Source organism: Parus major, chromosome 2 (assembly GCF_001522545.3).
Source record: "Parus major isolate Abel chromosome 2, Parus_major1.1, whole genome shotgun sequence".
Taxonomy (NCBI): Eukaryota; Metazoa; Chordata; class Aves; order Passeriformes; family Paridae; genus Parus; species Parus major.
The window spans coordinates 87,833,763-87,860,066 of NC_031769.1; the positions used below are offsets into that span (position 1 = coordinate 87,833,763).

The 26,304-nt window shown below is 45.5% G+C and overlaps 1 protein-coding gene across 3 annotated transcripts; it reads right to left on the minus strand.

The window, feature by feature from the left end:
- Positions 1–1,189: 1,189 nt before the first annotated feature.
- Positions 1,190–11,109, minus strand: IRX4 (iroquois homeobox 4). Of its 3 annotated transcripts, XM_015616569.3 has the most exons (7): positions 11,019–11,109; positions 10,424–10,531; positions 5,740–5,898; positions 4,562–4,813; positions 3,900–4,006; positions 2,651–2,973; positions 1,190–2,460 (listed from the first exon to the last, which is right to left on the minus strand). In XM_015616569.3, exons 3-7 carry the CDS (start codon positions 5,782–5,784, stop codon positions 1,685–1,687), a joined length of 1,503 nt encoding a protein of 500 aa, XP_015472055.1. In that variant the 5' UTR covers positions 5,785–5,898; positions 10,424–10,531; positions 11,019–11,109; the 3' UTR covers positions 1,190–1,684. The 3 variants fall into 3 exon arrangements, with proteins under 3 accessions (XP_015472055.1, XP_033368067.1, XP_033368066.1); XM_033512176.1 differs by lacking the exon at positions 11,019–11,109 and having other exon boundaries at positions 5,740–5,805; positions 10,424–11,002; XM_033512175.1 differs by lacking the exons at positions 10,424–10,531; positions 11,019–11,109 and adding an exon at positions 10,195–10,294.
- Between the last annotated feature and the right edge of the window lie 15,195 nt (positions 11,110–26,304).

A 26,304-nucleotide genomic window follows, 5' to 3' on the forward strand; every position in this document is an offset into this window, starting at 1 on the left:
AATGACAGGGAATATGACTGGATACAATCCAATTACGGCTGCTCGAAGAGAGGGGAAGGGCTTGATCTGATCTCCGCACCTGGATTCCTTTATTCAGTCCTTGCACTAACAGGTCTCGCTAGAAACTTCGCAGGCTGGAGTATGTTATATTTTGGCTGAGTGTTTTCTCGGTTGCCTTTATATATTTTTCCCTTTTATTGTATTCTTATTTATTTATTGTGAAGGGGGGGTGGACTGACGGGGAGCCTCTGGGCTGGGATGGGCGAGAATGCTGGGAGGCAAGGAAGGCTCTTCTGCTTGTCCCGATGTCAGTTTGGTCCTTCGGGTGCTCTCGGTTTTTCCCCGCTGCGCCGGGCGCCGAACTTCAGGGGCTTTAGGCCGGTTCGGATAAGCCGGGGTCTATTATCGCCTCGCAGTTTCTTTTCCAGCAGTTTCCCTTGCCTCCCGGTCCGGGGATCAGTAAAGTTTGTTCCCATTCCGGGGAAGGAAATGAAATATTTTAAGCGCCTGTTATCTAAGTGGTAAATTGGCTGCGAGTGCTCCTGAATCACACGTCGAGAGCGCTCTTCCTCCCTCTCTCTTTTTGTTGGCTGCACTCTATTTAATGTCAAAACGGTAAAGCATCTGTACTGAAGTGCTGAAATATTCATGGCGGATCAGCGATTCTCCGCACTGGCAGAGGAGCTGGAAAGCTAAAACGGTTCTTTAAAAGATCAAATTTTCCATGTGAATCAATTGCTCCGCGCACGGCGGAGGCGACGCCGCGGCAGAGCCCGGCCCTTGGGGGCCGACCCCCGCCCGCCCGCAGCTCGGGAAGGAGGGGAGGGGAAAAGGGGGGATGCTCCCGCCCCGCCGGGCCTCGGCGGACAGCCGGCGTCCCCGATGTCGGCCCGGGAGGCGGCCGGGGCCCGGCGCTGCCCCGCGGAGGCACGGCCGGCTCGGAGCTCAGCCCAGCATTCCTCCTGCGCTCAGCCTGCCTCCCGGGCTCCGTCCTGAGTCCCGCGGCAGCGCTGCGCTGAGCCTCTCTTCCCCTCTCCCTGCAGCCTGTTGACAGTCCTTGGAATTACCGGGATCGGCTCCGAGGGGGAATTTGAAACACAGAAGTTGTTTGTTGCCCAATGCAAAACGCCACCACTTGTGTTACCTCTGAAACAGACAATTTATTGGAGTGAGCATACCTTTTAACATATTTTTTTTTTTTTGTCAAGATAAATTTGTGCGGTAGGTGTAAACTTAGTAGAAGTGCTGTTTGTGAATTATATGCTAACAAGGAAATCAGGAGGAAAAACTCTCAAAAAGTCTTTATAACTAATGTCGGCATGCCTTAAATTAAATCTGAATTTAAATTTCCCGTTTGTAAACTTTCGGATGTAAACTTTTTAAGTAGGTAGGTCTACACTATAGTACGTGCTTTTTGGACATGGAATTAAATAACTTTCACGACATTGATCCCTTAAAGTCGCAGCCAGGAGAAAATGTTCAGAACAGCAATGAGCAAAGTCTTTCCGTCGAACTGAGCAAACTGAACTTTAAATCCTCGTTTATGTTGTTTGCTTTAAAAAAAAAAAAAAAAAAAAAAAGAAGAAGAAAAAGTTTTATATTTAAATTTAAACTCTTGCAAGTCTTTTTTCAGTGTAGCTGACTCTTCAAGCGTTAGAAAGTCCTTTGCCCCTCGGCGAGCCTGTTAGGAACAAAACATTTTGCTTCCTGATTTGGGAAACGCCAGAAACTCTTTGTTTGAGTCATGGTGGGCCAGGTTTGAGAGCTGCCCCTTGAGCACGTTGGCGCCGTTCCCCACCGCGCGTCCCAAGGCGCCCGTTTCCAGAATGGCTCCTTTGGTGGTAGCCCAGGAAACTGTCGTGTTGCTCAGGGCTTGGTTTAAAGTACTGTGCCTGAACAGGGGATCGTGAAACACCCCGTCCACCCAGTTCCTGAGGTTAGTGACCGGCGAATCCTGGTGCCTGTCCATGACGCTACCCGGGGCGGGAGCGGCGGCGGCTGCCGAGCCCCCCGGCCTTTTCAGCATGCAGGAGGGGTACTCGGCCTGGTTGAGGGAGGTGGCAGTGTGCGCCAGGGACCAAATCCTGGGCTTCGCCTCCAGCAGCTGCTGCCCCTGCTGGAAGCACATCTTGGACTCGCAGCCGCGCTGCCGAGCGCCCAGCGGGTCGGGGCCGCACTCCTCCGCCGCCGTCTTCAGGCAGCTCCGCGCCCGCTCTGCCGCAGCCGCCTCCTCCTCCTCCTCCTCGTCGTCCCCGGCGGCGGCCGGCGGCGGCGGCATCTTGGCGGGGAGCTCTGCGGCCCGAGGCGGGTGGCTGCCGCCCGGGAGCGGGAGCGGGTGCGGATGCGGGAGCGGATGCGGGAAGGGCCGCCTCAACTCGCACTCCGAGCTCTCCGACTCGGCGGCGTCCAAGTCCTCCAGGTCGCTGAGCTCCAGCTCCTTCTCCTCCTTGCCCGTGGGTTCTGCGGGGCGGGGGCGGGGGAAGGGACAGCAAAAACAAGACACACGGTCACTGTCGGCGCCGCGCTGCCCCGAGGCCGCCCCCACCAGCGAGGCCCGCGGCCGCCCCCACCAGCGAGGCCCGCCCCGGGGGCGAGCTGCCGGCCGAGCCCCCGCGGCCGCACCGCTAAGTGCCTGGTTTTAGCAGGGTACCCTCGGCTTTCCCGCTCTTCATCGCCTCTTCCTGCGAGCTCTCCTCCTCCTCCTCCTCCTCTTCCTCATAGGGCCGCTTCTCATCAGAGCACTTGTTCCGCGGAGGCCAGGTCATCTTGTTCTCCTTCTTGAGCCGCCGGCGGGCGTTGGCGAACCAGGTGGAGACCTGGGTGAGGGTCATCTTGGTGATGATGGCCAGCATGATCTTCTCGCCCTTGGTGGGGTAGGGGTTCTTGCGGTGCTCCTGCAGCCAGGCCTTCAGCGTGCTAGTCGTCTCTCGGGTAGCGTTTTTTCTCCGCGTCCCGCCGTCCATCGTCCCGTACCTGCAGGCACAGGGGAGCCCCGGGATGTGACACTTTGCTCTCGCCCCCCGCGCACCTGCCCGACGCGGGGTCCCAGAGCTCCGGCCCCTGCCGCTCGCCTGCTGCACCCCCCGGAGGGCAGCTGGACCGGAGAGGGGGGACATGGATGCGGATAGCTCAGCTTTATGAGGGGGACCAGCCTAGATAATTCAGGCCGAGGAAGGAAAGCAAGAAGGAAGGGTTCAGCCAGCAGCAGTAGCGGGCAATGCAAATTTCCGCTCTGCCTTGGCGGTGGTGGCGGAAAGAGGGAAGGAATCACCTGCTTTTATTTGCGGTAAAGTCAATGTTAACATTTCGGGCAGCAGGAAAATCCTAGCAGCTTGCAAACTCATATAAATACCACTTTCCTCTCGTTTTATTAGTCCTCCCCAAACAAAATTCATCTGGGTGACCCCAGGGTGTAAGTGTTAATAGAAATATATTTCCTCTTACTCCTTTTATTAGTAATCTCCTCTACCCTTTTGTTCCTGAAATTGTAGAAACCTAACGCAGATGACACTGGGCTGCGACTGAATATTTAATGCACATCCTCCAGGAAAGGTCACTGGCGCCCAATGGGCCTCTGAGCCGGGAACGGTGTGTAAGGGGGTTTGCGCTGGTTTAAAACTAATAAATATACAGGGGATGCCCAAGCCTGACTCCGAGCAGGGAAACGTAATTACCGCCCCGGTTAAGAGGGATCGCCCCCCGCGCTCCCGCCCTCCCGGGGGGCGGAGGACCCGGTGTCGGTGTGGGGAAGGGGAGGCGGCATGGCTGGGGCCGGGAGATGCTGAGCGGCGAGGAGGCAGGTTGGCGGGCTTGGCGGGGCGGGGCGGGGAGGCGATAGCGGGGAGGGGGTGGCGAGGGTGGTGGGCAGCGAGCGGGGCCGGGGAGGGGATGGCGCTTACCTGTCGTACTGGTACTGGCTGAGGGTGTGATCGTAGGGGTAGTAGGCAGCCGCCGGGGCGATGCCCGCATGCGCAGAGCCGCTCCCGTCCTTCGCATCCAAACTGTTCTGCAAGAGACACCGCCCGCCGCCCTCAGCCCCGCCGCCGGGAGAGCCCGGCCCCCGCCCGGCACCGAGCCCGGCTCCCCCGCCCGCGTCCCGGCGCGACGGACCTTCCCGGGGCCCCTCGGTGCCCAGCGACATCAATAGAGACATTAACTCGAGCTGTTACGGTGCAGGGGAGGAAAAAAAAAAAAAAAAAAAAAAAAAAAAGAGAAAAACCGCTGTGTGGGAAGAGGGCAATATTTTTTTTTTGCAAGCCTGGGCGTGAGTCGCCCTAAACTGCCCGCCCGGATGGGCCCACCGCACTCGGCCGCCAGCTCGTCAGGCGCGACTTTTAATTGCGTTACCGTGAGGAGCGAGCGCCGGGCTGGAAGAGCCGCTGACGGCGGGGCCGGACGCGGGGAGAGCCGTGCGGCACGGCGGGGCCGAGGAGAAGCGCCCGGGGCTGCCCCCGCCCGGGGAGGGGGTCCCGCCGAGCGGCCTCCGCCCCCGGGGGCACGGGGGGAGCGCGGGGACGGGAGGGAGGGAGGGAGAGAGAGAGCATCCCCCGGGGCGGCTTACCAAGGAGTAGAAGGGGGGAGCCTCGGTACCGTAGGTCACGTAGTTTCCATAGCCCTGGGGCCCGGCGTAGGGTCCGCCGTAGACCCCCAGGGCGGCGGCGGAGTTGAGCTCGTGTCGGGCGGTGGCGAGCAGGCGGCTCTCGTACACCGGGCAGTACACGGGGGTCTGGGCGGAGGCGGCTGCCCCCGTCTCAGCCAGCGTCCGGCTGCTGGACTCGCAGCAGGTCGTCAGGGAGTTGGTGCTCATCAGGAACTGGAGGGAAAGAGAGCGGAGCTGAGGGCGGGGTGGGGGGGAACTTCTCAAACTATAACCAAGTTCGGTTGTTTCCAGATTGTGTGGGCTTGGTGGGATTTTGTTTGGGTTTGTTTTGTTGTTTTGGTTTTTTTTTTTCCAAATCAGGTCGTAGCTTTGGGGTGTCGCTCGCCCTCCTCCCTCCTGTGCCGTGTCTTACTTCAATCGTGATTGAAGCGCTCTGGAGAAGCGCAGAGGTGCAAGTATCTTATCAGTTTTTAAAAACGACTCCACGACAACAACAACAACAACAACCAAATGCCCCGTGACTGTGGCTGTTTAATCCTCTATAATACATTCCTCAGGCCCTCTGCATTTTAAAGCTAACTTTTCCTGGGGTGTTTTCACAAGACTGGGGTTTACACCGTTTTCTCCTCTCGTAGCACAACGATTCCCATCTGTGTTTTTAAACCTTTTTTTCGAAGTCATTCATGCATATTTATTTTGACTGCAGATTTGTAGCAGCCATGCACGCATCTGTTATTAACCTGCTGGTTTAGAGTATCCCATTCTGTTTCTGCGGGCCGGACCTTCGTACGTCCATGTTTAATTGATAAACTGAATTTAATCGTGAAAGAGAAAAAAAAAAGGGGGGGGGGTGCGGGTGGGGGTTGGGGATCTCTAGCTCTCCTTCTCACCTCTCTCATCTCTGTAATCATATCCCACGCGTCTTTATCACCCCCAAACATCCTAAATCCCGCCTGTTTCTTCACATTTTAAAACTGATGCCCGACACAGAACTTGGGTATCTTGGAAAGCCGCAGAACGAGCATCTGCTTTGCAGCTACCGCATGCGGGAGAGGATCGCTGCCGCCCTCATCCCGGACGGAAGGCATCGATAAGGACTGAAATTCAATCAATTAGCGTTGGTAGGCAAAAAGGCTTACCTGGGGTGCAGAGGAGTAAGGGTAGCCAAACTGAGGATAGGACATGGTACAGAGGCTCCCAGATATCTAGAAACAAGGCGAGGCGTCTGATCTGCACGCTATCGCAGCCTGGCTCTGCTCTGTTGTACCAATTGATTGGTAACCACAGGTCCCTAGATGCTTATAGGACGAAGCAGAAAACCACAATTTATTTACATGAAAATTTAAACTTTTTTTTTTTTCTTTTAAATATGTACGGCGATTTTAGCACCTTCCCCGCTACAGCTACGACACAGAAATAATTGTTACATCTAGGTTCCAAGTAGACCTGATGGCAAAAATAAATACTTTGCACCCGCGGAAAAATAAAAGGTGGGAAGAAGAAAAGTGATACAAATGCATCAGCACACAAGCACGTTGTTTTAAAAGAGTCGAGCCTCTGACGTCACGCAAAACCTACTCAAATTAACCTGCCTGTAAGTTTAACACTCATTTTCGGGAATCTTTCCCCTGGCATGGAAAACAGACTCTCCAGCATCGCCTTCAGCCTGCCTAATAGGGGCGAAAAGTTTGGGAAGCTCTTCGGTAGCTGCGACGCCTGCTTGCAACACATTTATTTCTGCGGGCAAGGGAAGGAAATGAATGTTTTTAATCTGAAGGATCAATGTTATATCAGCTATTTTCCCCACCCTCCTTAGTCACTGAAAGGCTAGTAAGCACTTTTAATTAGAAATTAATTAATGAGCAGCTGCTTCTTCCCACCCCACAGTAATAATTAGTCTCAATTACAAACAAGACATATGAAGGGACACACGACTGAGTCTTCATTTAAGATTTAATCAACAGTTAAAATTAGCGCTAACGCTGACAATAAAGCACATGATAAGCAAGCCTGCTTTCCTTTTCGGCTTTTATTCCAGGCATGTGATTACAGGTAGAAAACCCTACAAGCGTCTTCCGAGGAATGATGGAAAAGATGTGACTTTTCACGTTAAAACGACTTTGATCCCATCTCAAACTCCCAACACCCCCTTCTACCCGACCCATCCCACCGCTGCCATCAGCCTCCCTACCCTCTGGGGCTCTGGGAACCACCTCCCCCCCCCGCCCCCAAGCAGGCAGCAACCCCCTTCTGCTGCACGCTCGGAGGGAACGGGCCGTGGGGGGAAGATGCTGGCAGCCCCAGCACCTCTCCCCCGACGGCCGGTACCACCGGGGCAGGGCAAGCAGGCAGCCCCCCGGAGGATGGAGGAAGCGGAGGAGTCAGCTCCGAGGCTGAAGCTGGGCTGCTGGTGCAGTCGAACGCTGCTCCATGGTGTGCAGACTTGCTCAGAGAGATTCCTGGGTTCAGACATGTGAATAGCCCCAGGGTCACACTCTAATTAATGATGATATTCTCTTCTTCTCCCCAGCTGGAAGACTGCCTCCCAGAAACGAATCTGCCCACACTGACAGCTCGATTGAGGGTGATTGATGACTATCTGGAGACCACAGTACACATAATATAATATCTGCTGCGTAATTGCTTTAATTTACAGATGAAAATACTAGTTCTCAGATCGAGTTAGACTACAACGAGAGGCGTTTTATGGCGCTTTAGAGTGTTTGCAAATAAAAGATATCAGATACAGTACATGCAAATTATCCTGACAGCTCAGTATCTGTAGCCGGGAGAAACGTATAAAGAAAGGGAATCAAATGACATAAATAATCGGTTTGGAATTCTGTATTGATTTTTGGATGTGAAGAAAGTGCTCTTTCTTTTGTTACCTGAAATGCTAATTCTTTTTTATTTCTGAGAATATTAATAGCTTCGTCATTGGGTTTGTCTTCTAGAAGGGCTTCTCTAGTCCTCCTCCTACGTTATACTCTGGTGATGCCAAGGTATAATGATACTTTTAGCGAATCTTTACCAGCAGCTTCCTTCTATGCGGAGTGCTGACGGACTATTGCATTGTTTGGAAAGAAAAGACACTCAGTGTTTACACAATGGTCTGCACGCAGTGTTCCGTGCTGCTCCCTCTGCCTCCTGTGCCCATTGCACTGGGGGATGTTTGTTTAAGCTCTGGAATAAAACTCACCCGTGCTAGGGAAGAAAATAGTTGCACTTATCTCAAGAGCGGCACGGTGTAAAGCACTATAATTAGCTGGGAGAGCTGGAGAACTGCCTGAAGAAGTCCTCCTAGTTTTCCAGGCTACAGTTTGGGAAATGTCCTGAAGTTGTGCTTTTTTGGTGCTTTTTTTTTTTTGCTTTTTTTTTTTTTTTTTTTTTTTTCCACTGCAGATGTCAACTCCGCAGTGGCCCACAGTACACTACAGGTTTTGATATTTAGATGAGTCTATTAAACTTTAAAATACAAGGAGAAATTCAATATTTATAGTCCTTGTCTATTTATATATCACAGTTGTCTTTCAGTGCGCCATGCAAATACTCTGGTGCCCATTTTTGCACTGAACTTTCCTGTATTAATCATGATAATTATTTGTCATTTTTCTTTTCAGCCTGCCTGCTCTATTCCTTTACCCCCGGTCAGCTTTGTGTCAGTTCCAATCTGTATTCCCTAGAAAGCAGTCATTAAAAAACCCCCACCAAAACAAACAAACAAAAAGAAAAAGCGACAAAAAAACTTAATACCCTTAAACACTTAAACGCTGAAAGCTGACAGTATGTCCTCCCCCACTGTTGATGTCTTGTTTCACTTACAGTCTACAAATAATGACCCTTTGTTGATAAGAAACTCAACACAATTATATTTCATCTTGAATTTTTGGTGCCAGAGCACAAACATGCATTAAGCCCCTCAATGATTTAAAATAACCTTTGTGGTTCTTGCACATAAACAACGTAACACTGTTCAAATCCAAGCAAAGACGCTTAATGCTGTGGGCTATATCCTTAAGCATCTGGAAAATGCAAGTCTTTGCTGTGCAATAAAAATTGATCCTCGTCAAAGCCCCTTTCCTGTACAATGCAGTTAACAGCTTTCGAGAAAGAAACACACACAGCTTTCTCGAAAGTTTGAGCAAGGAAAACCCACTGTGATCAATAGGAAACGCTGGAGAGTTCCCTTCTGGTCAGAACCAGCCTGCACACTCAGGTGAGCAGGTATTTCCCGTCCAAAGCCCAGCCAGGTCTCTCTCACAGGGTTATGAGCTTTTCCTCTGAGAACCTGGAGCCAATGCTCATACAAGTTTTATTGTAAAAACATGGAATGAGAATGAAAGAGTGTGATGCTGGAACAGGCCACAGCAGGTAAAACAGAACCTCTTCAGGACTCAGGCTTTGATGGACGTCTTCAGGGACATGATCTAGAGGCAGTTAATGCAGCTACACTTACTATCTGAATTTTCATCGCCTTCTCTTTTGGAGAGGTTATTGCCACTCCTGGAAATATTTCAGCAACGGAATTTGCTTATGGGCTAAACAGACTTTAGCGAGCTCTTTCAGCTGAGTTTGCTTTGTTTTTATGTTACAGACTTAAAGTAACATTGACACCGCCTGACAAACGCTGTGAAGCTCTACATGTTGCCCATTTGGAATCTGACGTGGAACCGAGGGCAGCCTACAACAATTTCAAGTAGATTAGCTCCCATAAACTTGCTGTTGACAGTAAATATGATTGGTTTTTCTTTCCTGAGCCAATCTGAGGTGTAACTGCACCTCCTGCACTCTGAATCGAGGGACAGCGAGATGATGCTGCCGACCTGCACAAACCCATGCCATGGCTTGGGATTGGCAGAGCCATGATGACCAACAGAACAGTTGCATAAGAAGGCACTGCTAATTAATTTACTCAGTTTACAACTACGTGTAAAATCAGTTGTTCAAAGCTATCCATTTGAATGCTTTCATTTTGTAAGTCTTCAATCCTCTTGGCAAACAATCTAGATTAAAGCAGAAAGGCCTCACATGCTCATTCTGTTCTTTGTATTTATTAACTTTTAACACTTAAGAACTGGAGCCAGCACTCTCTTTTTCTCTCTCTCTCTCTCTTACATGCACACCTACACACACACACGTACACACACAGGCACATGCACACACACACAAACACACACACACACAAAACTTTTCAGTAAGAGAAGCAAATGCTGCAACCTGGGCAGCTGGTCTACAGCTATAGATGGATGCTACAACATGCCCACATTTACTTGCTCAGTGCAGAGCATCGCAATTACACTTTCACTAGCAAAGCAAAGATTGTATAAGATTTCCTTTCTAGGTTCCTGTACCCTCAGTGCTGCAGACCTGCAGGCATTCAGACACCACCACCTTTGAGCTCTCTGGCAGCCGACAGCTTCAACTTACTTCCCTGCGAAGGTAAAACTTTCCTGCTTGCAAGGTCAAATTCTGTCTTTTAAAGTTCGCCTTAAAATCCAGAAAGTTGGACTCGGTACCTTACCTTAGTGCTCGCTGAATATCATATCCACACCCCCTTCCCAAGAAATAACACACGTATGTTAAAATACATTTACCCTCTGTCCTAGGTAAAGATTGCACAAAGCCAAATGATTCATCACGGATAGTTTCTCTTCCCTCCAGCAGTTGATTTCCAGCTGCCTTGCTGCTAAAGCAGGCTCCGAAGGAGAAGGGGGGCGTGGGGGGGGGTAAGCCCCACCGCTCCCCTCCACCCCCCGCTTCCATAGATACACACACACACAAGCACACACACAAGTACCACCACCAAAAGAATAAATTTTTTACCTGCGTTCACGCCAGGCTTCGGCTAAAACCTGGTAGCGATGGCTGTGCCATGGCAGGGCTTCTCTGCTCTGGTCTGCGCTGGCTGGCGTGGCAGGGAGCTGCGGGGAGCTAACGCAGACATGTCTCAGTGCGCGGTACCTGCGCGGCGCGGCACGGAGCCTTCGGTCCCCAGGCGCCACAGCCACTTCACTAACCCCCTGTACCAGAGTGACGCTCAAGTGAATAGTTCCACTGATCACACTCTTTCCTACTGATTAACACTTTCCAACACGACCAGGCATTCCACTTCCAACTTTTCCCGTTTTAAAACAGAAGCAGCCAGCGCCGCTTGCTTCCACGGGTTATAAACGCCGTCTGGGGCGTGGGGGACACCATAATTAATAGCAGGTTAGTAAAATTAGTGCTGCCACTCCAATTGTTGTCCTTGTTGCCAACAATAATTGCATTGATTCTGGAAGGACACGAATGTCCTCCATTTAACCTAATGATCTGCGGGTTGCACACGCTGTACGGCAGCCGTGGCGGTGATTAACTGCGCGCACCTCCAAACTATCATTTATCTCCGCGAGTCACGACTGAAAGGCGCTAAACTTACAGGCAACTCTCCCTGCCTCTCTCGCCGTCTTTGTTTCCCTCCCGCTGGAGGAGGCGGGCTGGGACGTCGGCGTAGCCCTGCGCGCAGGAGACGGGCACCTGTACCTGTCCCCCCGGCCGCCTCGGCTTTATTCATAGCCCGGGGGCAGCGCGGCGGAGCTGGGCGCCTCGGAGCTGCCGGGGACTGCCTGGGCCAGCGCCCCCCGGCCGCGGGGAGGGGGAGAGGGGGGGCGGCGCGGCAGCGCCCGGCACCGGGGACCCGCTCCCTGCAGCGCCCCCGAGGCCGGCTGAGCCGCCGCTGCCCGCCCTGGGCTCGGTCCCACAGGGGCTGCCCGGGCACCGGGGGCTTCCTCCGGGCGGAGGTGGGGGCGCAGCCGAGCGGGAAGGCGGGGGGCAGGTGCCGGCGGCAGCCGCGAGCAGGTCGGGGCAGGAGCGCTTGTTCCTGCTCGTCCTCTCCGTCCTCCTGCGCCCGTCCCTCCGTCCTGCCGTCTGTCCCGCCCGGCCGCAGCCGCAGGCTGCCGCCGCCACCGCCGCTCTCTCCTACGGAGAAGTTACACGGGCCCCAGGCTGGGCGAACCGGCAGCCCGCTCCCAGTCCGAAATGCTTTTCCCGGTGCGCTGCCTCCCGCCACCCTCTCTCAGCCCCGGGTGCCCAGGGCCGCTTCGGGCTCGGGCCCGGTGTCCGGGGCCGCGCAGCGCCCGGGATCCCCCGGGAGCCCGTGCATGACAAGTTTCACCGCGCGCTCGGTACTTTCTTTTCTTAATTGTTTGTTCAGCAGGAAAAGGGACAAATCGGGATTGACAGAAGGGGGAGGAGGGATCAATATCATTCCTGTTTAAAGGCGTGAGCCTGGGCAGACGTCTCAATAAGACAGAGGAGGAGAAAAAGAGAGTATTATATCCTACCTAATTAAGCGAAGACAAAGAGGTGTGGGGAGAAAGGTTCAGCAGAGGTGGGGTGGCAATGGGAATTTTTAATCCGGGTCTTCCCACAGTAACCACCAAGGCTGAACAGTAACGTTAATAGGGAACATCTGTACATCGACAGATTTATTCTTGCCTGGGCTCTTTCATGCCTGTGTCATTTGCATGGCCCCGTGCTCGTAATGTTCGACACACGCTGCACCTTGTAGTGCAACGACGGGGTAAATCTGATGAATGTTGGAACTGGGAAATCCTCTCTTCCTTCTCTTTCCCCTTTCTCCCTCCTCGGATTGCCCTTGCAGCTTTCAAGGTGGGGAAACCACACGGAGAAAGAAAACGTGAACCTTCTCCCCATCTTCACTTGTAAACAGAAAGCCAATCATGCCACGAGCCTTTGCATTTTAAAGCGGAGTACCAAACCCAGAGCGACGTGGATGCCCAGGTTGCCCTCCCAGGGCTGCCTCCCCGCCGGCGGGAGGAGGGCTCTGCCATGTCCCCCGGGAGGGCAGGAGGCGTGTGTGCCGTCCCCGTCCCGGCACTGCGGCTCTGGACTTTCCCTCCCTTCCCCCGGGGAGCCTGTCCCTCTGCGCTACCCCCGGCTCCCGCCTCGGGCTGCCCCTGAGCCCGGACGACTTCCCTGGGGCAGCGCCCTGCCTGTGTAGGGGGAGCCCCGCCGCCCTCGGGGACCCCGTCCAGCCCCCAGCCCGCCCGGCCGAGCCCGTGCTTTACACAGCGGGGTGGCACCGTCCGCCTCCTGGAGGTGACACCTGCCCTTCGGACCTCATGTGCTTTGAGGGAGGGGACCGGGACCTCTCAGCGTCCTCCTCCAAACCTTTCCCCGTTCCGGCGCCGGCTGCTCGGCCAGAGGCCGCCCCCGCTTATCCCCACGGCACAGTTACAGGGGGTGAGCTCCGGTGGTGAGGTGGCTGGTGGGGTGCTGGATTCAGCTGCCTCCCTGCCCTGAAATATGATGTTCAAGGGCAAGAGGCATCGTTCAAAGAGTAATCTTTTGTATTAACAGCTACAACCAGTAACAGTACATTAATATGAGTCTTTTCTAATATAACAACCTCAGGTCCACGAGATCAACGTTTTTAATTATTTCAGTGATGCTTAAAGGAAGTGAACAGACTCGAGTCTGTCTTTTCCAATTTGCTCATGTAGACCTGCACACCTTGGAAATTGCCATCCGTTGCCACTCCGACCTATGTAGCAGAAAGCGCGGTGGCTTTCTGTCAGAAACTGGCCTAGCCAGGCAGGAGGGCAACCAGACTAAGTGGAGCTGGAATCCCAGCAGACATTCATGCAGGTCAACCATGGTGACATGATGGATGCTGAGAGAGCATTGGTCACTGATAAATCTGGGAAGATGCTTGCAACAAGAGCAAAAGCTTTTGGACAGCACCCCCAAAAAGCCATGGGCCAGAGTCCAAGGCTGGGAGAGAATTGTAGATCTTCCTTTGCATCATTCATAATGTTGTTAGGTTGTCCTTCTCCTTTTTTATTTTTTTTAAGTGACCAATAATGCTAAGGTTTCAAACATTTTTAATGTTTAAACCATTGAAAGTGCTCTTTTCACTATAGAAATGCTGCTGGTCCTGTCTATCCTGGCATTCTTTGGCATTCTTTCCCATTTCTGTAGCTAGAGCAATGTCCTCTCTGCTGTGAAAAGGCCATTATTAAATGATACCAAGTGGTTAAAACCCTTAATTTTCCATATCATTAGACAAACAGCACTGGTGATAGCACCACATATTTCCAATCAGAAAGGGTACATCATCTAATTTTCAGTGTCAATTCCTTCAGCACTATGGCTGCATTTTGACGACTGACTTTTCAAAGATATTAGATGGGAGAAAACAGCAGCTTGGTCTCTTACTTTTTCGGCCTTTATTTTCCTGTAGAGGTTACTAAATCACACCTAGTCAAGGAATAATATACTAATGCACGTATCATAACTCATGCTCACTATGAAGGTCCTAGAAACACATTAGCTTAATCATGAAACCTCTAAGATAATTTACTTAACTGGAATAATTTCACAGGAAATCCAATATAATTCAGAATGTAGTAAATACATGGATAGAAATCAGATTTTCACTGAAACTATTTTTGTCCTCATCTGGTTATATGGTGCCAGGTTATATGGTAGCCTCAGAGCACCAAGGTTTGTCTTAATTTGCAGGGATCCATACAGGTACATTTCTTTTCCTTTTCTCACATTAAATTCATTATGTGATGTTCAAAAGACTGATGCACACTAGAAAACCTTTAGGCATTTCTGTGTAACGGGGATGGTTTATTAAAAGGATAGGTTATTACTTTGAACAATGACTTCAGTGTGTACGTTAAAATGTGAAATGTTTATCTGCTACTGGCCTGTGTTGGCCAGAATCCGTACAACTAGATTTTTATTCATAAACACAAGCCTAAGCTAATAAACCACATTTATTTTCAGATCCTGTGTGGTCATCTGAGCGCTTTTTGTAGTCCACAAAGATCTAGGTTCACTATTATTTTTTAAATAATTGTGTAAGCTAGTATTACCATAATTCCATTTGTAAGCAAGTGATTTTGAAAAGATATTTATTTCGTGTTAGAAAAAAAATTTGATGTAGTTAGAGAAATAGCTAAGGATCTCTTAGTGTGCTCAATATGTGGATGGGTGGAGAGGATTATTTTTTAGTAGGAAAAGAACGTAATTTTATAGACTTAGAAGCAGAACCAAGCCTCTTGGAAGATGCTGAAAAGGCAGAAGACCTCAAGCGAGTCAGGGGCACCAAGTTCTCCTCCCTGCACTGCGTCCTTGCTGCAGACTTTGGCCAGGTGAGCAGTGCTGCTGAGGTGGAGCTCCAGGGGGGCTCCCTGCTCGGTGCCACACGAGCGAAGAGACGCGGGCCGGGGGTGTCACCCCACCCATCTTCCTGTGCGGAGTCAGGAGCTCTGCAAAACGCTGCTCGGGAGCCATCACATCTTGCACAAAAGGGATCACAGAAGAGAACTGCGAGTGCCTCAGAAAACAAAGATGCAATTAAAGCAGCGTTTGTAGTTTTCAGTTAGGGTTATCTTTCAATGCAGGATGAACCGTCATTTTTTTCCTGCTAATTATTTTCATTAGCTGTTTTAACTCTTCCTGAGAGTTCTTAATAATTGCTTCAGAGCAGAATGTGTAAAACTGAAAATTATTTATGGCACTGATTAGAACTACAGAATACTAATATGGGTAGTCAGAAATAATTCACCATAGCAGGAAAAGCACTATTTAATTGTTTAATATAGAAGTTTAATTGTGCTTGCATACAATTATCATGTAAATATCACTGTGATCACTTTAAGAGGCTATTTCTAAGTGTGCCAAAATTCTGAAGCAATCTGAAAAGAATTAATTTTTTTCTTACCCCCCTTCACAAGTCTCTCAAGTGTACTATATGTTTTAACTTAAACCAAAATATAGCCAAAGGCAGACAGGAGTTCCAACAGTGACCAGTGTAATACTCACTGCTTTTAATTACTGTAACAATAAATCACACAGGAATGTCCTCCAGGTACTAAATGATTTTCTAAAAACATTTGAGAATATTTTTGAAATTCAATTAATTGAAGGCACCAGATAAAAGGTACACATTCTTAATGGCTATAAAATAACCCTAAGGGATGTAACTGAGCTCCAAGCTTAACTTCAAAGTGTGACAGAAATACTTACTGTATTACTTTAAAAGTATTCAGATCAATGAATCAGTTAAAATTACTTATACATTTACCAACCTTTTCATTTTCTTTCTGAATATGATAGAAAGAATTGCTCTCATTTCCCAGGACACAAAAAGCAGTTGAGACCTGTAAAAGAAATTGTAATTAAAGCCAGCCTTCAGTCAAAATTGGTATTATGAATTTTTGGTTGACACAAGATAAAGGGGCCAGCGAAACATAAAAGTGGCTTGATAAAGCATACATTTAGACATTTTATACTGAAAATTAACTGGTTTGTGGAGGTATTTCAGGGTCTAGGATTAAATCTGTCCTTGTTAGGCCAGTAAGCAGTTTTCTATTGAATTCAATAGAAGCAGTGACACCCTGCAATCTGTGTTGTGCACAGCTGTGTGCACCTGACTGGGTCCCCGATCATGGGCCAAATCAGTTCTCTTTTTTCCTTTTTGTTCCTGCTTTAGGATTAATCACACTACCCTGAACACCCACACAGCTTTGCAAGGTACTGAAGGTCTCAAGCAGTCGCAGCATGCCTCCAGCTTTTGCAAGCAACACTCTGACGTAGGATGCCAGCTAATGCTCAGTAGGTTCTAACTCCATGAGTAACTACCTTGACATTTGGCCCATAGTTCATGAGCATCTAAGGTTATTGTAAAATAAAGGTGTTTAAACAATCACCATTTTCTGATTTGTAACGTGATTTTACAAGACAGTGTGACTCAACAGCAGGAAAGTGTTAAGAAATATGTGAAGGCTGAATTGTTGCTACCAGCCAATTTTATTTTTTATTTTTTAATTTTTTTTGGAGAGGTGCTCTGTTCTGCAGGAAGGCTCTTTCTTCTGCTTTGTAACCTCTGCCATGCCCCCAGCTTTGGAAACAAACCATAGACCCACGGTCATCATACTATGGAGATAAGGGTTAATTTCTAGCCTCTGCAAAATGATTGCTTGTTACAAATATGTGTCATAGTTAAACTGCACATGTATTATTCATTAGTGCAGAAAGCTTAGAAATAACTTTAGAAAGCAGAACTATGCATACATGTACATTCATGCATATCTATGCCTGTACACTTGTATGTACACACAGAGGGGGAAATCATGTAGAGGAGTGTCTGTACTGCTTGGAAGAACTGTATATATATCCTATTAGAAGACTGAAAACTCTACTAAGGACTAATTGCAATGTTTGCCAATGGGTATTTATTTTCAGTACTCACTGATAATCTTGTTAGTAGCATGTTAACATTTTACCTTTGTTTGAAACACATTAAACTGAGACAATAAAAAAATTACAACAGAGATAAATATATCTTTATGTCTTTTGTTTCTTTTCCTAGAGCATTTGAAATTGTAAACAGCATAAGAATTTTTGAGCATTTAATAGTGATGTTAAGTCATGACTGTGTAAATATTTTCTGTATCTCCATGCAGTAATTCTCCACCCTGCAGGTGTGACGTGGGTGGAAGGATCACTGAGCCTTGGAAACAACTACAGCAGATTGCAGTTGCAAAAATACAGTCACTGACAATACACGTGTAGTGTAGCAGTCATTTTTAAACTGTAATAAATATAATACAACACTAAAACCACCAATAAGACTCAGGTCTCATCAAAGAACTCTGCTCCACCAGAGTAATAAAACAGTAAAAAACATTTTAATCAGGGGCTGCAGGCTGTAGTAGACACTTTGGTATGTTTATTTTGATGGCAAATACCCGTGTTGTAACAGACACATCCACTAAATTATCATGTGTGATTTGTAGCCAGGTTAAAGTCAATTCTACATAAAAACCCCCAAACTTTCTGTTAAATGTTTATTCCACCAATTACTTCAAACCACTGTTGAGAAGTATTTCAGAACTTTTCTTTTCTGGAGATTTTGCAATCAAAAGACTTTTTTTTCCAGAATAGTTAGGTTGTTTATCTCAAAAGGGCTGCTTGTCTAATTAGGAACACATGAATTTATGAGTATAAATAACTCCACAAAATCTGAGACACGGTAGAGAATGCCTTCATCTCTCCTTCTTCTCCCTCCTGTTTTAAAACTTAGTAAATGCTTGAACACTTTTTTTTCATTATTCTTTTTTAACCTGTGGTGAAATGGTTGCAGTAATATAGAAGAGGTGAAGTAAAAACAAGTCAGAATATTGGCTTCAGATTAAAGCTGGGTAAACCTGGGATAACTTGTCTAGAAAGTAGAATCATTTCACTGTAGATACATGTCAAACAAGGTTAAATACAGTTCACAAAGGAAAAAGGTATTCTTATATGTGTAATTTTTAGGTTTGCAAGAGCCTCTGTAGACAAGATATGAAATGATGTTTGTTGCAAGGTGCTGTTTCCTCTGCATTGTATTTTCCAGTTAATACTCCTCCTCCTCCTCCTCCTCCTCCTTCTCCTCTCCCAAGCGTCTGATTTCACAGCAGGTAGAGATCAGTCCTAAAGACACAGGCAGTGGGAGATGAGGGACTTCTGCAAAATCCTTGTTAATGTTGAAGGAAGAGCCTGCCTTGGGAGGGTGACTCAGATTCCTGCCTTTGCCCATATACAGAGGCAATTGTGGGAGGTGAAAGACAAAGAGCAGACACCTGCAGCCACACGTGTCCCCAGAGAGCGTGTCCTGTTTGACATTTAGACCTTGCACAAGGCTCCCCAATGTGCTCTGTTCCCATGCCAGCCTATCTTTACAGCTAGAAGCGGAGCAGAGCAGGACAAGCAGTGCTTATCCAGGAACCAAGAAAATGTCAGTACCACACTCAAACTCATGTCTGGGGATGTAGCAGAACCAGGAGTGACATTAGTGGAGCTGGGTACTGCAGCTGCTTGGCATCATCTGGAGGAAATTTCGCTTGAGGTGACACAATGGAGACAAAGTGATGCCTTTAGTTTTAGCTTTTATATTTTTTTCATATTCTGTGCTGCCTAGGTGTGTAGCTTTATGCTTCATATTAAGTGTTAGTGAGCTCTCTTCACGGAGTAGGTAGACAAAACAATTCCATTTCTAGCTTGATACCAAGGACAATTGTTACAAGTTACAGGCCCAAAAGCATAAACAACAGTGCATGAGGAGAGAAAACAAGAAGGATGGGATTTCATAACCTGAAGCAGTGATTGGACAATTAACCCTGATATGCATATGGACCGAAAACTTATAAAAATGTGAGCTCTTATGGCCAGTCATCCATTTTGTGATCATTTTAAGGTCCATCTTGAAAGAACTGGGTGTAGCCCTGGCCAGGCTCTTGTACTGCACAAGGTGTATCCTTTAAGGCCTTTCAATAAATACCTACTTTATTCTTTACTCTGTCTAGCCTCTGTTCTAGGTCAGCCTTCTCAAGGCATCAAAAGGTCAATGACAGCCCATGGTACCGCAGGTATTTCCAGATGCTCCAAGCTGCAAAAGTACGATAGGACAGCTATTGCCAGTTTGGCCAGGTGCCTGTGCCAGCTGCTGGCTTCTCGTGGTCAGCCAAATGAAGAAGTCTGAGTGGACAAGCATGAGAAAATCTGTCCCTCCCATTACCAAAGTGCAGGCACCCTGGGGCCTGCCCAGGCTTGAAAGCAGGAGCTCAGCTGATCTCTTGCTTTTCCCCCCACTATCACTTCTAGCTTTAATCAACTATTAAAACCTTGATCCCTTCTGCCACTACTGTTGTCTTGCAATTTTTCATCAAGTTTTCTTACCCAAAGTCAGATAGCCACCTTACATTGACGTGTACAGCAAGATCTCCTGACTCTGTCAGCTCTTGGGCCTCAGACGGTGCTTTCTAGGCTTGCCAAGCATTTGTGAGGAGGACTTGCTGGAAACATCAATCCCAGCTGACTGCTCTTTCATGAAACTTAAAAGATTTGAAACAGAAAGCACGGCAGAGGAAAACCTGAGAGGATCTGAAAGAGGAAAAGCTATAGATAGATGCTGAAGACTCCATAAATGTAAGTAGCACTTACAAATGCAATGTTTTCCTATTTAAAATATTTTATGTGAATTACACTGCTGGGAAAAGGCAGATGGAGGAACCACAGTTGATTCTGAAAGCAGAGAGGGTCACATGAAGACTGTGAGGGCAGCTTGTTCTTCTGGTCTGTGCTATGATGGTCCTTGAGATCTGTGTCCCTAAATAGCTTTTTTTTGAGCAAATTGAGAGTCATGTGACTATAGTAGTTGATCTCTGTGTAGAAGAAATAACAAAACCAAATGCAATTTTTTTTGGTGCCTATTTAATGAAATATATTTACTTTAAAGCATCCTAGCTTCAGTAATTACTGATAGATGTAAAAGGCTCTGTAACCCATACTTTTTTTTTCCCTGGAATTACAAATTTCCCTTGGTAGCTAAACAATCCCCAGAACTGCTCACTTGCAGTTTAGAAAACTTCAAGTCACTCAGGTCAGCTTTGCAAAGGCAATTCAGAATTACCAAAAGAGACAGGCAGAGTGGACATTTATGAATTTATAAAATACAGTCATTAAAACTGCAGTTCAGGAGTCCAGTTCCAATTCCCTCGTCCTTTTATTTCTTTCTTTTATTGAGTCATATATGTTTCCTCTTGTCTTGCCTTTATTGAAGTAAAAATCCACATGAAACTTACTGAGAAACAGGGTAATGATAATTTTTTTTATTTTGAATGCCACTTTTCCTTTTTGTTGTTTTGTTATTTGTGTAGAAGTCCACATGCCAAGGTAAATATGTTGAATAGTACAATTTACAATTGAATATTTTATAGATAGAACTAGGAAAAAGAAAATCAGTTTTAACAATACAAATAAAGAATGTTTCTTGTGTTATGTATGAATCATGCAATTAGTGAATTCCACTAAGGACAGTAATTGTTCATTACTTTAGATCTGGAAGCTATTTTGAAGTGCTTTGGAAAGCTGAATGAGAAGAATATTGTTTATCTTCAAAATCAAGTTCAAAGAACTTACCTTCAAGCAAATGACGGCATTCCCAACTAGGGATGACACTACAGAGTAAATGCTAGAGGGAACTTAAGGCAGCCTAATATAGAAGCTTGGCTGAAATAAGACTTTGAAGCTGTTTCCCAGAAGATGATAAAAAAAAGGTTTAGGGTAAAAAATAGTAAGACAGATGAAGTCCTAGGACATTCACACCAAACACTTTCTTTTTCACATGTGCACTGCAGAACCATGTCCCAGTGCAGCTGAATCCCATCAAAGGTCCTGTGGAAGCCTAATATTTTTCTTTTGCTTGTAAGTAAAGGTTTGTGTTACATAGATTTGTGTAAGCAGTACAGGTCCTGCGAGTGTAACCAACGTGGTTTTATTTCCTCAACCAGATTTAACTTCAGTGAGTTAGCAATGGATGAAATGAGTAAAATTATGTGGCCTGTCCCAAAACACTTATAAACACATAAACAGCAGTCTGGCTTATTTACCATCATTGATCAGGATTCCAGAGAAGGGCAGTTCTACAGGTAGATAAAATGCCCAGAATCTTCTTACTTTATCAACCCACTAGATTTGTAAAGGCAAAACCTGTCTTAGGGCATAAGCCAACTGATGAACTCGAGCTGGTTTAAGAGAGGGTTTTTTAGCCTTCCTCTGCAGCAGATGGTACTAGTCAATGCTAGAAATAGGACACTTGATGGATATACTGTATTTCTGTTTCAGAGTAGCCGCTCCCATGTTTCTTCCAGATTCTGCTTTTCTTTCCCCTTTCTTGACTGCCAAGATTTTCGAGGATATTTACCCCAACACAGCACTCATGGTCTCGTTTTTAAAACTTCCATTGAAGACAGATTTATTTGGGCTGCTGTTAACCAGTCTAGAGGAAATTGCCCTTCTGGCAGCAATATCTCTTTGGGAATCTGTCAGCGTTAATTCTTTCTTTAGCTGTTGAACCAAAGCAGGATTCAAAATACACATTTTAGGAACCCACGGAAGTTTTCCAGAGTTTCTGAGCAGCAGCAGCTTCCACTCTGGTCAGTCACAGCTGATGCTCAGCATTTCTTTGACTAGGTAACTTTTTTGGAGAAAGCTCTTTAATCTGTTATCTGTCAAGGGATGGAACTCATTTCCTTTTGCCAGTATTTGCAGAAAGGGATGCATAAGTGATGTTTAGGGAGACAACTTCATTTAGAGATTTAACAAATACAAAAATAAAGTAAAATTTGGTCTTCTCTTGTGATAAGTCAGTATATATAGACAGCAGATATAGAAGTAGAATAAATCTCTTGCGATCTTCCCTGCTGCAGGTAAAACAGACCAATCTGTGGTGAAAGGAGCAGGATAGGAACCTGAACTCAGGTCTTCTGTGAGTCTGGTTGAACATATGCCAATAATGTCCCTCAGTCAAAACATTCAGATTTCAATTCCAAGTTAGAAGTTCTACAGTATTTTTTTATTTTTTAGCATAGTAGAACTGAACTGGGCCTTTCAAGGAACTTTTCATTTAAATGCAGCCTGATTTTCAACAGTTATAGTGAGCCCTCTATAAGTATCTATAGGGTCTGAACAGAGACAAAAGAAAGGTATACTGGAGAGTTGCATGGCAGAAGAGTTCTCTATTCTGAAATCCAGAAATGAGGAATTAGATATAAGGGAAATATAAATAAAGACTATTTTTCATCTCAGTCTTTGAACACATTGACCTAAAAGTTTAAAAATGCAACTGACTTTAAAGCAATATAAATGAGTTAACCTTTTATGGAAATTTTCAGAAAATTATAATAATTCCTTGAAAATATAAACTGAAAGCAACCTTCCCTAAACTGGAAGCAAACCTGGTTGCAGTTACTAAAAACTGACATTGTTGCAAACACTCCAAAAATTAGAAATACCTAGTGTGTAGACAGAAAAAAAAATTCTTTTCACCTGTAAGTGTCAAGTAGCAAATCAGATTAAGTTAATGATATGCATCTAACTAGAAGACCAAAAAATAGAAATTGGATTCTTGTCTAACATATGGTCCCTCTATTGTTACATTCTCTAAATCTTTGTTGTTTAGTCAAACCCAATGCTTTAGACTAATAACTATTTGCACATTTCAGAGATAGCAGAGAACTCCTAGATAGAAGGCTAAGAGAACCTCTCAAATGCTTACTGCAATTTAAGATTTTTGTTTGTTTGTTTGTTTCTTTAATAAGTCCTAGTAGCATAGACTGTGTCTATACCAGTCTGGCAAATAGACCAGATAAAGGAAACTTTGTCCTCCTTTCCCTTGAACTCATATTCTTTGATCCATGACTATAAATGGATCATTTGATCCATGTATAAATAAGACAGAGGCTTCCTCTCAACTGCTGACCCAGCCACTGTTATCTATCATTTGGTTATGTAGTCTGTGGCCATTAGATTTTAATTTCTGTAGACACAGATATTTCATTCTACATATTCCAGTTTCTTTATGTAGAAAAATTATTATTTCCTGGGCTATCTGTTTCTTCAACGTTCTTCTTGTGTACTCTGTTATGGGTTACATTACAGAGTGTGTAATTTTTGCAACACTATTTCAATTTTTGCCAGTTTATTAACAGCCGCATTAGACTACTTTTGCAAAAAACAAGAATGTACTTTAAAAATTCAAGAGAAAAGAAGGACCTTTGAATAACTTTAAATCCAATTAAATGTGAATAATGTCTCTTTGGAAATTCTCAGTATTAATACCTAATATCAGATGGCATCTGTAATTTATAAAATTTTAGCACCAAGAATATTTGTCTCCTAAAAATTTATCTGAGGACTATGACAGACATATGTTCCTTTTTGGGCAGGAGAACATTCAGTTCCAATACTGGATTATGGCTTATTATCTGCTGCCAGAAAGTTCAATGAAATTTTGGTGAGTTATCCATAGAGCTTTTGGCACAAATTCTCTCTTCATTGGGTGACATAACAGTCCCCAAACCTCCTCTGTCCATTGTGATAGGAAGAACACCTTCCACCACATGCAGTTGAGGAATTCTTTGTCAGTGTAGCGTGCCTTCTCTGGCAGTTCAAACAGACCCTGCAACCAAGACTTCCTTTTCATCAGGGTTTGTGGATTCCATACAATCTTGAAGAATCATCAGACTAACCATCTCGTGTGTACCATCCCCTTCTTGATCAGCAGTATTTGTCCTTTGGAAGTCTTTATTCCAGGACTCTTGTTTTCATTTGAGCAGGATGCTTTGGGAACTCTTCCCTGAGCCTTCTTGATTCACTTTCTATGGGAACAGTTCTGGACTGCTTCTATTGCATGATGGCTTCAGAATATTTCAGGTGAATTTCTTTTCTCTTCCAATGAGAGAGACATCTTGTGAAGCTTTTTAAGAGGTGGCTGCTAAAATATGTATAAACATACACATTCTCTTCGACTAATATGGCTTTATACTCAAGCATATATTTGGAATATTATAGAAAATAAATTTTCTAATTAAATAATGAGGATATTTACTTTCTTTATGGCTGCCTTGCTGCTCATTGGTCTATTAGCTTAATGTAAAGGATTTATTTATTTATATGCCTATTTTAGATTAAGGGAAAGACATGTCTTGTGGGGGTTTTGAGATAAGAAAGGTAGGAGAAATTTTTGAAAAAGGAAGTGTCTGCTAACCATATTCTTGTAATTACCTCCCATCACCCTACATTACTTTCTGCTTCCATAACTAGAGGTTCTTTGGGCCAGATATTTGGGTTTAGACCTTTTGGTTGGAAGAATGTGGTCACAAACTTGTTTTGGATAGACAAGGCTATGTTGGAGTAATTTGTACTCTGTGTCTGCTGACCATGAAACTGTAATTTAGCTACTAAGAATAAGCTGTGATTGTTTACAGATGGACTTTGAAAATTAGGAGGAGATTATGAGAGATTAAATTAGTTGTAAATAATTATTTCCATAGGAAAGTGGTTCTGTAATTCTTTGGAAAGGACTTACAGTCATCTCAGTGAGTTAACTAATTTGTTTACCTTCAAGTAAAATCATCTCTCTAGAGCCAGCCAATTTTTATACTGAGGTGTAGAAGAGCTGTCCTGTGTGGCAATGTGATGGATAACTTCATTATACAACTTAAGAAGCTCTTCTTCCCTTTCTTGTACCTTTTCACACTCTAGTTAATCACCTCACCCTGGTTAAAGCAACTGACTATTTCAGCATTAAAAGTATACAAAATTAACATTTTACTGCACCATGGCCAGATAAAGGCAGTCTTTTCCATCTGGAAAACAGACAGCCTTGTTTAAATGATTCTGGCTTCTCTGTCTGATGTCTGATGCCATTTCCAGTCAAGGGATTAAGTCATGTGCTCAACTTCCATGCCTTCTCCATCTTTTCTCATGAAAAGAATATAGTGTAAAGATGGCTGGTCTGGGCTGTCCCTGTCTTCAGTAGTGGCTGATATTGACTGCTGAGTGTTTATGAACAGAAGAGGTTACAGAGATTTACAGCTTCTGTGTCCAAGATGATGTTCTGGTTACTGTCACTGGGCCTGATCCTGATGTGTGGGCTGACATCCTGCCCAGCCCCAGCCCATCCCCATGGAAGTGCCCTGAAAGTTCCCACTTTTCCATTGCATCTAGTGTGAAATGACTTTGATGTTTCTTTCACCTTCCTGTGTAAATTTTCCATCTTTTTGAGATGGAGGGCAGAATCAGACCTGGACACAGAATTCAGCATATTGATTCACTTTAGATTTATCCAATGACATAACAAGATTTTTGAAATGTTTGTTTTTTCTTGAAATTGTTTCATAATCATGATTTTAGTTTGTAGTTTCATAAAACTGAGTGAAAATTGTTTTCATCCCTGGGGCCTAAATCATGTACAATCCTTTTATAGAAATTGCTGCAATTTTCAATAAGAAACGTATCTCTTTGAGAGATTGTTCCCCACCACTTAGAACATCAGGACTTTCAGTTTTTTAGTCTTCATAAGAGCAAGGATTTGTATCTGTAGAGACCTTATCTGCCCTTCCTTTAGATATTGAGATGGATTTTCTCATTGCAAGACATGGTAAAATTCACTGCTGCACTTTCTCTCTGTAAGCAATGCTTGCCATCTCTCCCTAATTTCTGAGATTCTGTTATCAGAACAGAACAGTAAGAAGAGTGCTCAAGCACTATTTAATGATGCTTATTAAAAGACTCTTTTTCTTGTTACTTATCAATTGAAACATTTTTTCCTCAAAGCTTTTGCATGAATGCTGTTGGAAAAAACCCAATATGACATCACATTTGGTCATCATCAATCATTTGCCATGCAAATTGAGATGCCTAGAGGACTTCAGAGTTCAAGGCCTGCCTGCACATGGGGCTTGTACAAACAATGAAAGATTTACTATGTGAGTAATAAGTACTTTCAGGAAAAGATTGATTACAAATGAAAGTATAAAAGGTTATAGATAGAGAAAGACAAAAGAGCAAACGTTGATCACAAAAGGGAAACAGAGGGAATAGTGATCACATCTGGCAATATAGTTTCATGAAATACATTTATTTGGAAATTCTTTTGCCTGAAACTTGTGCTCACTTTTAAAGTCCCGAGCAGCTTTGAAAATTGAGTGTTTTACAAATAAATGTAAAGGCCATAGGTTGAGATCAAAGGTTTATTTCAAAGAGATTCACAGAGGACGCCTGTGCTAAAATATAGCACCCCGGAAGAAATATAGTGATATTCTCTCAGGCTACAACCATCCTCAGATCAGGATCTTTGATAA